Raw genomic sequence first — 13383 nt, 5'->3', positions numbered from 1 at the left:
CTAATGAAAACACCCTACAATGCACCCCTAACTTCAACAATGCGAATTCCTACAGGCAAAAAAAAGTAAGGAAGAGGATGATCCTTTATGTGAAATGTTTCAAGACTTTGAGTATCCACAATATGATGATTTAAGAGCAGAAGCTTTTTGTCACCAGCAAAAGAGACAGGAATGTTTGAAAAAGGCTGGAGAAGCCTATCGCATGGGTATGAAACCTGTGGCGGCATTTTATGCACATCAGGTAAACAAAGATGTTGTGCTTTTTGTCTGAACTTAGGGAGGTATTTAAACCCTGAGTTGGAAGTGATAAGGAAAACATTGTGCCTGCTAGAGTTGATGAATTTGGTCACTGTTCCCTGTGTGTTATATTGACAATCACAAGTAAATTTGCTTCCACTGGTAATGATACTGGCACAGGAAGCTAACGTAACCAAATCTGGTGTGAGACCTCATGAAAGGTGATACCTAGTGTTTAGTCACTCATGCTCCTTTGTCTTTGATCTCTCTCACATCATATCACATCCTTGGAAACACCAAGATTTGTGTCCAAGTGGTCTGGCTAGGTTCACTGGAGTGTGACATGGACTGCAACAAACAAAATTTTTTGAATCATCTGTGTATGTTGGTGCTGAACTGTTCTTAGACACATCTTCTGTACTTTATAGGAGTCAGACAGGTGTTAAGATGTCATCTTTTGCCACAGAATCTTGTTTGCTTCATCCTCCATAAATCTTGGGCAAGATTGCTGCCTGCTGTCTTCGCTTCCTCATTCTGACTATCTTTATGGCTACAGTCTGTCTTGGGTTGGGATAAATGAGGTGTGTATGTCATGCTTTTCACGATGCATCTGGTTATGGACTGTAGATCTGCTGCTGATCAGTCTTGCATGCTCTGGTGTTGGGTACAAGCTCTTTGGTCTTGATTCAGGCACATTTTGTAGTATGTACCAGTTGGAGTACTGCTGATCAGTGCTGTTGATCATACTCTTGCTTTTAAGTCTCTTCTTTTCTTGTAATAAAGTTCCTCTACACTGACTTATTGGTGCCTTCACAGGAGACCCCTCCCTTGACATCATGCTTAAAAAATGTGTTACAAAGAGCTTCAAAGACTATAGTTTTCCCCTGATCTAATAGTATATAAAAATTGGGTAAGATTCACATTATAGAAGCATTTAATTCTAAACTTTGAATTGTATTATAACAGAACAAAAATGTAATAATAAATCACTTGAATTTGCTTATTCAAAAGGCTTTCATGCAAGTGGTATAACTCTAAATGTTTAGATTGTTACTGTGCATGTAGGAAGTACAGATTATTATCAATTTTTATAATGAACTTTTTATGGTTTTTATGTGTTGAAGTTTTTGAGACAAAGACTTACAGGATTTTAAATAGAAATGTAATTTCAAGTACTGTCTTACTTTTGTTCTTATCCATAAGAACAAATACAATCTATTGTAAATCTATTGAAATGTGAAATTTATTATTAGATAATAAAAAGGCAAACTAAGCTACCTTTATTAATAAAAAATACTTGCTGCTTGGTGGCCTTTGTCTTGGGAATCCTTTGCAAGTGGGTTACAGAGCTGCTGTCTTGGGTCTGACACTAACACACTTCAGGTGATCCATTTTAAGAAAGTGTAAGACAGATTTTCACTTTTGTTCTCTTGAGCCTTTGTCAGTCCAATACCTGGAGGTCCTTCTTTCCTTTTTAGACTGTGCCTTACAGATCTTCAAGGACAAAATTTGTTGCTTTGATCTCTCGGATATTACCATTGCAAGGTTCATGGGAAGGAGTTGGTACTTGTTCACTCTGTAGTAAGGTGACTAACTGTACTGCTCCTTGCCCTCATTCCAGAAGAGACTTACTGACCTTGTCAGTCATAAAAGATGTCAAAAAGTATTAGGAGAGATGATAGACATTATGATGATGATGATGATGATTATTATTATTATCATTACTATTATTGTTTACCCTTGGCTTGTCTGAAATTTTGGGAATGCATTTGGAAGACTTTAACCTCCAATAACAACAGTCAGCAGTCTTTTCCTAATCTGTTAGGCAGTTTCTCTGACACTGTTTCATTATAATTTTAGCAAAATACTTGCAGGAAATAAAAAATCTCTTGTTAGGAAAATAAATCTGCAACTCACTATGGAATGTAACTTTTTAGCTTATGTACAGACCTTATGACTTTGTGCCTTTTCTGCCTTTTTTTTTTCTCCTTGTAAGGCTTTTGTTATAATGTCTTCTTTGTGCCAGCTTTGAGTAGTTTCTCACAAACAGATTTAATAAAATCTTCTTGTGAGTTGGTCTCACTGAGCATCTTGCAGAAGTTCTGTTAGAATTATAAATTTTACTAGTTCAAACTTGAACTAAAAGCACCCTGCCAGTGCTGTCATTTTGAAACCACTGACCAGTGTGGAGCTTAAATTATTTCTCGGTGTGTAATAGTCACTGTGCTTATGAATAAAGGGTCGCCTTCATGAGCAGAAGATGAAAGAAGCTAACCATGCTGCTGCTGTGCAAATCTTTGAGAGAGTAAATACTTCCTTGCTGCCTATGAATGTGTTGGATTTGCATGGTCTCCATGTGGATGAAGCTGTGAATCAGTTGTCCAGAGTACTGCAGGAAAAAAGTGAAGGTAGGGTTTAGGTAATAATTCTTACCCCTAAAAATGATTCTCATTTTCTGTTAAGAAATCATGATACATGGCAATATTAGAGGGAAATGAATGTGCTTTGATAACACGTATGTTAAAAACAACTAGGCTTTGTGTTGTCTTGTTTTCAAAGTACCCCAGTGGAATTGTTTTTCTCTGACATGACAATGATTCTTGTTGCTTTCTGTCTCATCCCCCTCCCCCTGCTTCTTTGTAAATCTTCTTCCTTGTGTTTTATCCCTTTTTATTACTACTATTGGATATTTGGTCTGTCCTTCATGACATTTTTTACTGCGGTGATGATGCAAACATATGTATCCCTATTGCATTGCTTTGTCACAACTATGTGGCTTTTATAATCTTAAAAGAAAAATTACTACATTGGAATTCTAACAACAGTGATTATGTTGTCTTTAACTTGATTTTATTGTCTTTAACTTCTACATTAAATTGTGAGATTGGAGTTACCTTTCAGAAACTTCTGTATCAGTTTGTTGGCAGCACAGCTTGAGATCAGAATACTGCTGCTTCCAGAAATGTCATTTTATGCAGTTTTGCTTGAGAGCTCATGTTTTCTCGTAGTGGAGAGTTCAAGTACTTCATGAGCATCCATGCTGAAAAAAGATATATTTTCTGCATTGCTAGTTTACCCTCTAAGTTTAAGCACACTGGGAATACTTCTGCAAGGTACTGCCACACAAACCTGATTTTTTGAAGCAGCTACACCACAGAGAATAAATAAAAGTATTCAGTGGGGCTTTAGATAACGCTTGTCTTTCAATATGCATCAGAGATAATTAAATTCCATTATCTTGTGCAATTCCTGCAATGACATTTGTGTAATTTGAACTCTAACCTAATGCTTTTTAGAACTAAATTTCCAGAACTGTACTTAAATCAGGAATGCTGAAATTGTTAGTAGGGGCTCTCTGTTCAATCTATTCACCTAAATCTGAAAAAAAAAAAGAAGTTAATTTCACTGTATATACATGGGAAAAGGATCTACACTGGGAACTTTTATAAAATAAATAAATAAATAAATATAAACCTTAATATATAAAATATAATGCCTAAATGAAGTTACGGTGTGGGGGAGAGTAGTTGAAAAAACACGTCATGTGAACTGATAATTCCAAACTGGCAAATCTTGACTAGTTGTGAGAATCCAGTTTAATTTTTTTTTCCTCTTTTTCAAACTCTTCATCAATTTAGGTTGCTGTTATCTCTGGGAAGAGAACAATTTCTTTTTTTATGAGGGCTAAGTGCCCTAATAAAACTCACGGAATGTGTTGATCTGTTTATTTCCATGCTCCAACATAGCAGAAGATAGTCCAAATAATGTGGCATAAATGTCAAAAGCTGGATTTATATTTTCTTTCTTCTTAATTTCTTTATTCAATTAAATGTTATTTCTTTATTCACATTAATTTAAGATAAACCATGAAACAACACAGAAGCACCACTTAAAAATTCAGTGAATGACACCCACTCCTTTTAATTTTGCAATTTAAATTTATATCACAGAATGTAAATTCCAATTGAATATTAGATGACAGAAACAGTAACGCTTCTATGAAATTGGAAGGATTTTTGTGACGATCACAATATGTATTTTGCAAGCAATCTAGATTTCAAAAGTTTGACTTTTTCAAAATGGGGGGAAATTGCTATTTGTATCTAAAATATGCATATCATCTTGGGAAAACAAAGCTCTAAATGAGTAGTGAGAGTTTTCAGAAGAATGCATGGAAGGCTTATACTGCATGCCAAGTGTCTGCTGAGAAGACTTTAACCGTTGCAATTCCTGCTGTGCAGAGCACCAGCAGAGTGGTGGTAAACCATATCTCACTGTTATCACGGGAAGAGGAAGCCATAGTCAGGGAGGAGTTGCTCGCATCAGACCAGCAGCCATCCGATACCTCACAAGCCACAACTTCAGGTGAGTTTAGATTTTTGTTACTGATAATTTTTTTTTTCTTAACCCACATTTAAATAACTGAAATTTGAAGTTTAGTTTTAGAATGCTGTTAAACTACTACACAGATTAGGACAGGTCTGCTGTTTCAGATTAAATTAAGTCAATTGTTTCACAAATCTGATGCAGTTGTGTAGCACCTATTAAATGTTAGATCCTTTCCTCTGAGATAGTTTAATTCCATATTTCCATTCAAGATTACTAGCTTTACTGTGAAAAGCTGTTAATCCTGCTTTTTATTTGTTCCCAATACTTGCATTTGTGTTCAGTTTAACAGGAATAGCAATTTAGTAAGTCTGGGCTGGCACCAGTGTGTTTGCTGCTTTTTATATAGAGTAGTGTAGGAAGGTGAGACTCAAAAACAGCAATGACTTCCCATTTCCTTCTTGGCTTCTACAAAATAGAAGGAGGAAAATCCATTTTGAAAGAAGAGGGAATGAAAGGGGAACAGGAATAGAGGAACAGAATTAATATAACCAGGAATATTGGGCAGTTTTTGAAAAAACTGCCCAATATGAGAAAATATCTTCATCTTAGTTTCTGCTTTTTCCAGGTCTTCATATCTCCAGACACTGAAAAATCCTCCTTCAGTGTCACATCTGAGGGCATAATACTGATTTCCTGACTCTCACATACACATATACTTCACTGAGGACTTTAGCACTTTCCATATGGTTGATGAGAATTGAAGGTGCTGGCATGGCATATAGTTTACATGTTGAAGCTTCGTTTTTTCTTGTTTCATAGGTTCACAGAAATAAAACCAGGCTGCCTGAAAGTCATGCTGAATTGAGGAGTTGTGGAAAGAGGAATATAGAAACTGAGGTGTCAGATGACCACTGGGTAACAGAAAAAATCCCCCATGTTTTGAACAACTGCACTGGTATTTTTTAGTCTGTTTTAAAGGATGATATTTTATAAGAACTGGTCTCAATTTACAGCAAGTGGATTTGTCAATATGTTTCCAATAAATTTTTGCGTGGAATAGAACCTTTTTTGAACCTGCAAAAGGAAGATACTTAAAAGGATTTGAAGTCTCAGAAATGCAGATTAAGATTTTTGCTGAGAAATAAATGATGTTTTTAACGGAAGTTAAGGTACAGTTTTTAATATAACTGTCTTCTTAGCATACCTAGTCTGCCTTTTGACCCTTGTACATCTTGATTGCTGTGGCTTCTGTACTTCTAAAACATTTTATCTTGTACAAAATTATTTTGTAATTCAGAACTTTGTGCTAAACCCTTCAGAAGAGCAGAAGAGAGGCTGAAACTGAACAACTGCTGGTATTTCAAATCCAGTTACATATGAGTGCTGAGTATTTCCAGATTTCTTTAAAAATCTTGTGTCTTTTTAGTGGCTGTGTTATAATGAGTTGACCAGTTCTGTTATCCTTACTTCATTCTAAACTTCTCCAAATACTGAAGGAAGTTGCATATAAGGCTTGTGCATTAAGGCCAGCTGTGTGTTTGGTAATTTGACAGATTTAGTGTGATCTCTTAAAGGAAAACCACAATGCTGTTATTCAATTTCTTTTGGAGATCCACCTACTGGATTAAAATAGTTTCTTTCTTTGTGGCTTTTTAAGTGCAGCAAATGTTGTTTTACTTTACAAGTGTCTAATAATGGTGTCTTCATTCTCTGTGTATTGTTTGGTGATTTCCTTGTAGAAAATATGATTATGAGACATTTAAAATGTATTTTTAACATCAAAGTGAATGCTAATATTGCAGAAGTAATTGCCTAACTGGAAAATCTGGGAGTACAAAAGTTACTCTGATTTTGGTGGTGTTGCATCAGCATCTAGAAATATCTCTGTAAAAAAACCAAAACAACATAAAAAGATCCCAAACAAAACCCTTCAAAAATTAAATATAAACATCTCCACTTACGCAAGTGTTTCCAGTAAACAATCAGAACACTTTTTTAATAGAAGTATCTTCTAGAATACATCACTATTTTTATTTATATCTTTGCCTCCTGAAAGGTATATGAATTTTTGTTCTACGGCTTTTTCAGAACAGGTGTGAGTTGTGTATTAGGAAGAATATTAATAGATTAAGGATTCATGCGAGGAATTTTTAACCACTTTGCAGTAAATTTTATTGAGGAACTACATGCACATAGAGTTTGTATATGAATCCATATGTGTGTGCAGGTTCTGCAATTTGCATGCATGAGTACTAATAAACGAAGAACTTCTGTGAGAAAAGCTGTCCACAGAAATGGGTTTCACTTGAAAACGTGTCTGTCTAAGTTGCTGACAGGCTGAAAGACATGATGTTTCCTGAATATATCTGTATTTACTCTAATACATACACAGTGACTGATGCACGGTAGACTTAAAAATGAGTTTGTCGTGCTTCAACAGATACAGTAATCTTTTCCTGGTGATTTCAAGTGGAAGAACAGCTTGAGTAATACTTAATCAAAGGGACTCTTTCTATAATAATAGACTGCCATAATAAGTTTTATATTTTTTGTGGGTACTTAGTTCATCTGAATTGTGTCCTTTCTCTGTTTCCTTCTCTCTGCACTGCTCTGGAAATCAGTGAGTGAAACACAAAAGATCTGTTTGGTCCCCAAACAGCACTAACAGAGCTGTTTCTGCCACTGCATGATGTCCTGTGTGAAGCCCACACTCCATCCTCTGTGAGAGTGCCAAAAATGGACTGAGATGCTGTTTAGGCACTCGGCCTCAAGACACTTAATTCAGACTGTCAGCTGTACAGGGTTGCAAATGCTAGAATTCTCTCAGCAGAGCCAAAATCTTGGTTTTGGACCAAGGGACTTTATTCTGTTCCTGAACAGGTTTTTCTTAGTGCTGCTGTTTATAACAAATGGAGTTGCAGGTCTGTGGGACAGCTCTTTGCAGTATAGTCCCTGTTGGTTGGCCGGGGTGGCTGTTGTGTGTTGAGCTGCTTGGGTGCTCAAGCCCTACAAAGATGTGCCTGTAAACAAGGAAGTGCCAACACTTCTGGTTGTTTTGGGAGGCAGCCTGATTCACTCAGCATATTCACACCATTCCTGACATGGACAAAGACAGCTTAGATTTTAGTTCAAAAGACAAGCAGAAAAAGTTGTTGTCTTGCCCATCTGTTCATCATAATCTAGTTGACAACTTTACCCTAGAGATGAGAAACACAGCTTTTTGCCTTCTTCTGGCTTAGCAAGTGGATGATAATGAGTGCACTCGACTCTCACTTCCCCAGAAAATGCTCTGACCGATGTGCTCAGGAATATTTTTGAAGTTGCCACTTCTGAGCCTCTTTCAAAATTACCACTGCACGCTAAAGATGCAAGCTTAAGGGGACAAAAGAGATTAAAGCATTAAAAGTGCATAAACAGTCTCTGGGAGTGGACTAAGACTTTTCAGAAAGAATCTGTTCCTGGTGAGCTTCAGTGTCCTTTCATACTATTTTTTTCATCCTTTAGTCCTATTTGGATAAATACATTAAAAATGTTCAGGGTAAAATCAGCTCTACCCAGTGCTAGAAGAATTTTTCTTCAGTCTGTCAGTCAGCAGAGAAATACACAGCTCAAGAGCAGTTTGGAATACTTTTCTATCTTCACTGGCTTTCATTGGGGTGCAGGCTGAGGTTCATGAACATACTCTGAATGCCCTGCCTGGGGTAGATTGGTCATTTGCCTAGCCTGCGTTGTTTGACTACCAGCTAAACTTCCATGGAGATGATGGCTTAAAATCATAACACTGGCAGAACCAATCTTGCCTCTGTCAGCTTCAGCTGCTCAAAATGAGGCATTGCAGTTCTGACTCAGAGAAAATGTAATGATCCTCTGAAAGATCTCAAGCATTGCTTAAAAGCTGTGCTGAGCTGGATACAGAATAGGTCCGAAGATCAGTGCACAGAGTAATAATGAGTAAAGTTTTATCAGTAAGGATCTCCATGCCTTCAACTACTTGCCAGTATTCCAGAAAAGCAACACTGAAGTTCCTGTATTTCACTGAATGATTTTATAATGTATTCTGGGATTAATTCTTTGAAATATAATTATTTCAAAATGGTATTTCAAAGTAGGATATATTGTAGAAGTTCCAGCTATTCAGATGTCTCTTGCAGTGAGAATCCATCAGAAACCTGAGGTATCGTGTAAATTCTGTATCATCTTAAAATTGAAATAGCAGTATTGCCACCAGCACTCTGAAATAATGTACAGCTGTTTGTGTAGCACTTTCTATTCTATTCTTCAACAGCATGTGATGGTGATGAATGGTAGCCTTTAATATGTGACTTTTTGTGTCTTCTTTTTCAAAACTTTTTCATAGCTATCCCAAGTTTTAATTTAGGAAAATTACCATTTTTAATATACAAAATTAATACTTGTGCTAACATTGATGAGTGATCTTAGAGTAAAAAAAAAAAAAAAAACCAAACAAAAAGGCCAGAGGTGCAATGAGGAAAGTTGTCTGAAGTAATGTGACAGTTGAAAACCATTTCAGTTGAATGTAAAAGTAGTAGGGCAAACATTTATTTTTTTAAAATATTTCAGGATACCTTGACAATACTTAATGACTTTGGATTTTGCTTTTAATATCATGTGGTGCATCCCCCCTCAAAACCCAACCAAAGCCCAACTGTTCATGCTATTTCAGCTAAATAAACTCTGCAGAGGATTAAATGAGTATATGTGAATATGCATGTGAAAACACCTAGTACTGCAGCTACCAATTGTAAAAGCTGTTAGGACCAGTACATTGGAAGATACAAATTTCTATTTTTAAATTAAAATAAAAAATGATTTTTTTATTTGTATAAAGTTGTACTTTTGCTGTTAACTATAATTTTGTTTTTTACTGAAATAGTTTTATAATTTGCATTTAGAATTTCTAATATTAAATGGAATTTACAGAATCTAGTTTAATAAAGGATTTTTGTCACAAGTATAGCCTTCTGTCTTTCCTTGGAAAACTATGTTACAGCTTGTATCAAATTTTTTCAAATAGTAGTCTTGGAGTTCTTCACGAAAGCCACTTGCTTGGCTTCAGGATACCATCTGTAAGGAGATGAAGCAACCATCTGCAAGCATAAAAAGGAACAGATTTGCGGCCTGAATTTCAGCGTTGTGAGTGCGAGCTGAATGCTCAAATTACTGAAAACGAGGGTCATGGCTTCAGATTTTTTTTTTTGGCCTGAAGTAGCTGAAGAGATGCTATTCCAGGCTGGCTTACTCATGGCAGAGTGAGAGCTGTAGTGTCCAGCAAGGGGAGAGGTGGTCTGACCGCTGCAACAATGTGGGTTTGGGGGAGGGAAATGTTCTGCAGGGGCCTCATTTAGCAGGAGCCCGTAGGTCAAGGGCAGTGAGAGGCTGATCCTGAAGGAGCCCAATGCTGTACCGTGGTGGATACAGAGCTAGGAAGCCTGGCTTTTCCCAAGCCTGCCCTGTTCTGGTCAGGTGCAGGTATTTTCCTGTGTATTGTGCTGGAAGTGTGGAATGACAACACAGACAAAAGTGCTGACTGGAGTCTAACCTATTTTATTAGCTCAATTTGAGGACAACTTGCTGTGACCCAAGATGACTCCTGCAGAATCGTTCCCATGGCTTCATTTCCTTGCAGCTTGGGTTGACTGCAGAAACAAGTCAGGCTTGTGCATTTCCACAGCAAAACCCTAACTCATAAGCTGATCAAGAGAGCAGGGAAAACAGGTTTGGGAAGCCGTGGAAGCTTGGCAGATGCTGGTTTAAATGTGACGTGGCTGATCCTGAGCCTAGACCACAGCATTGGTAAATGTCTCGTTGGTTGTGTGCTCCTTACTTTCAGAACTCTGTGCTCTAGCAGTGTGGTTGAAGGTCCAGCTTGGGCATTAGTCTCTCAAATTGGTGTTTTAAAGTGGAGGTACCACTGCTGGACATGCCCTCTGTCTTGAGGCAGCTTAACTCCTACCCTTGCTAAAACATTCCATCCTGACTCCCCAGTTTCTGTTTCAGTTCATGCCTTCTTTTTTGTTCCCTGGGCGCTGGGATAGTCTTGAGCACCTCTGCTTCCAGATGGGAGTTTGTTCTTCCAAAGCAACCCTATGCACTTCTGAGAGTCTGTCTCCCTATTTAAATAAGAGTAATAGGGTATTGTAGTCTGTCCTTACTTAGGAAAATTATTCGAACTTTAGGACTGAAAGCTGTACTGTGGTAAAATAAAAATTTTGGTTGAGATAAACAGTTTGTCAGCTCAAACTATTAAAGCATAATTAAGTGTCTGCTGGTGGAACGTGTCAGGTAGCCTGACAATAGGTGGTGCCCTTGCCAATGGCATGGAGTGATGGTGGCAGCAGTTCTTGCTGTGCCCCTACTAGAGCAGAGTTGTTTCTCTGTATGACAGGTGCTAAAGGATGTTATTACACAATCACGTGCTGTTCATTTGTTCCTCAGAGGGAGATACTGTATTTGGAGTATTATTTTGGTGAATTTTTTTCTTCTTTACAGATGGGTGGGGTAGAGTTGGTTTTCAAAATACACTTGCTGCTCTGGGGCAGAGATGCGCAAGACGAGTTCATTTTTGCACACAGGTTTGAAGATGGTAGTGTCAAGGTTTCTCCATCAGCTACCCTGGGTTAGTTTTTGCAGGTTGGATGCTTGGACACATCAGTCTGCTTGGAAACTGACATAAAGGGATTGTGCTGTTGGTGAAGTTCTGTGCCACTGTGGATATTACTGGTGGCACAATCTTCTTGAAAACCATGATGGGGAAGGTCCCCCTTAATGTTTCTTGATTTTGCATCTTGGGGCCTGGCTGGGCTAGCAGTGGCTTCTCATTAGTTGCCACTTATTGGTAAGCAGCTGCAAGGATCAGTGTTATATTTTTATTATCTTGAGAAACAGCACTCTCCTTCATAGACATCTGTGGCTAGTCATGCACACTGACCAGGAGAGCAAGCAGTGGAAATTCTCTGCCAGAGCCACAGATTTAATCAGTTTGGTCTGCAAATGGGGAAGTGGTAGCCCAGTGAAGTTGGTGTGTGGGAGCTCTCCATAATAGTGTTTGCTCCATGTCAGCTAACTCACAAGGCATTGCCTTGGATTCGTGTCTTGAAATCAGAGTAAAAGTAGGCTTTTTCACCTTCTTGCCTTTCCAGATTATCTCCTTTTACTGTCTTGCAGTGCCATATAGACAGGTTTGGGCATTTATCAAGATAAACATGTAAAGTAGCTACTCTGATAGGCTGTAGACAGCAGAACATCTTTGGAGGTGATGCCCTCTGGCTGGCAGGGGGCTTCCCTTTGGGAGCAGGTCAGGGCACCTATGTCAGGCTTCTGTTCTGAGTCTTCTTTTGGGGTAACATCTCCATGTTAATGGACTAGAAAGGAGAAACTACCTGGGGAACCAGAGCCTGAGACTGAGCAGTGGAACTCCCTGTCTCCTTCGAAGCAGGAGCAAATGGCAAAAGCACGTTCAAAAGTAAACCAGCTGCTGCCTTCAGATTGCTGAATTTCCCAAGGGGAACCTCCGTGGCCTCTCCCATAGCTGGGACAGGAGGCCTGGTTTGCTTTCTTTCCTGACAAGATGAATGTAGTCAGCAGCACCAACGGGGCAGGGCAAGGCCGCGGGTGTGGGCCTGGGGCTGGAGCAGGCACTGGGGAGCAAGGAGCAGGGCGTCTGCTCCCTCTGTGGGTGCCGGGGCAGTGCGTGCTTTGCGATTCCGCCACCGGCACCGCGCGGGGGCTGCGGGAGCAGGGAAGGGGGAGCCCCGGGGCGGCTGCAGCGAGGCTGCTGAGGGAAGAAGCTCCCTCCACCACCTCCCTGCTGGGACACAGCCAAGCTCGGCGTCTCCCGGGCAGAGCCAAAGGAGGAGCCAGCTTTTCCCTCGGCGTTGGCTCCCGGCGGCGCCGGGAGCACCTTGGCGGCTCGGAGCCCTGGGCCGGGCCGCGGGCTCGCCCCGCAGCCTCAGGTGGGGGGTGGTTTCACGGAGAAAACAACTAGCGCCTCCTTCACGCTTACAGCAAAGCCACTGGCGTTAGTTTTGCATTAGATCCACGTGGGGGAAAGAAGTGTGAATGTCCCCCCGGGAGAGAGAAAATGGCAAAAGTCAGAGAGTTTAGAGAAACAGATGTGGGTTTGCACGTTCTGCACGTTGTCCCTTTGAAAATATAAGGAAAAAAAAATTAATTAGACTCTTTTAAAACGGAATAAGCACACATTTTATGTGTTGTTTATATCTCTAGTGCTAGACATAAGCAGCTATTAGCTTTTTTTAAATGATGATCATCTAGGACAGGAGAAAGGCTTGTAGCGTTAAATACAGTCAGTATCAAGATTTACTTCCAGAGCATTCACACACCATACCCTCTGAGCCAGACCAGAGCTGAGCAAATCTGAGAACAAAAAGGAAATCAGACAGGGGGGACAGGAGCAGCTTCTGACAGTCACAGAGGTCTGCTCTTAGCCCCACATCTGCTCCATGAGGTAGCAAATGTCCTCCCAGAGTGCCAACAAAAAAAAAAAATGTAACCAGGCAAACACAGAAAGAATATTTTTCCTTCAGTAGGGCAGATGGGTATTTTGGAAATAGTACCTGATTTGGGGGAAAAAGATTGAGTTAGTTATTAGACACTGGAACATGTTGCCAGGGAGGCTGTTGGACACCCCAAGACTGGCATTGTTCAAAGCCAGGTTGGATAAGGCCTGGAGCAGGCTGGTCTAGTGGGAAGTGTCCCTGCCTATGGCCTGGGAGGCTGGGACTGGATGATCTTTAAGGTCCATTCTAACCCTTAAACATTCCATGATTATATGAC

The 13383-nt window shown here is 39.5% G+C and overlaps 1 protein-coding gene across 5 annotated transcripts in view; it reads left to right on the top strand.

Annotated features, from left to right (window-relative positions):
- Positions 1-9163, top strand: part of N4BP2 (NEDD4 binding protein 2) — a 38223-nt gene extending 29060 nt beyond the window's left edge. For 4 of the 5 annotated variants that reach the window (XM_041402504.1, XM_041402507.1, XM_041402503.1 and 1 more), the window contains exons 16-19: positions 56-241; positions 2477-2645; positions 4479-4602; positions 5386-9163. In XM_041402504.1, coding sequence (XP_041258438.1) covers positions 56-241; positions 2477-2645; positions 4479-4602; positions 5386-5431 — 525 coding nt within the window. In that variant the 3' untranslated portion in view covers positions 5432-9163. The other variant, XM_041402508.1, reaches the window with a different exon arrangement.
- The last annotated feature ends 4220 nt before the right edge of the window (positions 9164-13383 follow it).

The sequence above is a fragment of the Onychostruthus taczanowskii genome, unplaced genomic scaffold (genome assembly GCF_017590055.1).
Source record: "Onychostruthus taczanowskii isolate IOZ18803 unplaced genomic scaffold, ASM1759005v1 scaffold2, whole genome shotgun sequence".
Classification (NCBI taxonomy): domain Eukaryota; kingdom Metazoa; phylum Chordata; class Aves; order Passeriformes; family Passeridae; genus Onychostruthus; species Onychostruthus taczanowskii.
The sequence above is the reverse complement of the archived record's forward strand: the minus strand, read 5'-3'. Positions and strand labels throughout refer to the sequence as shown.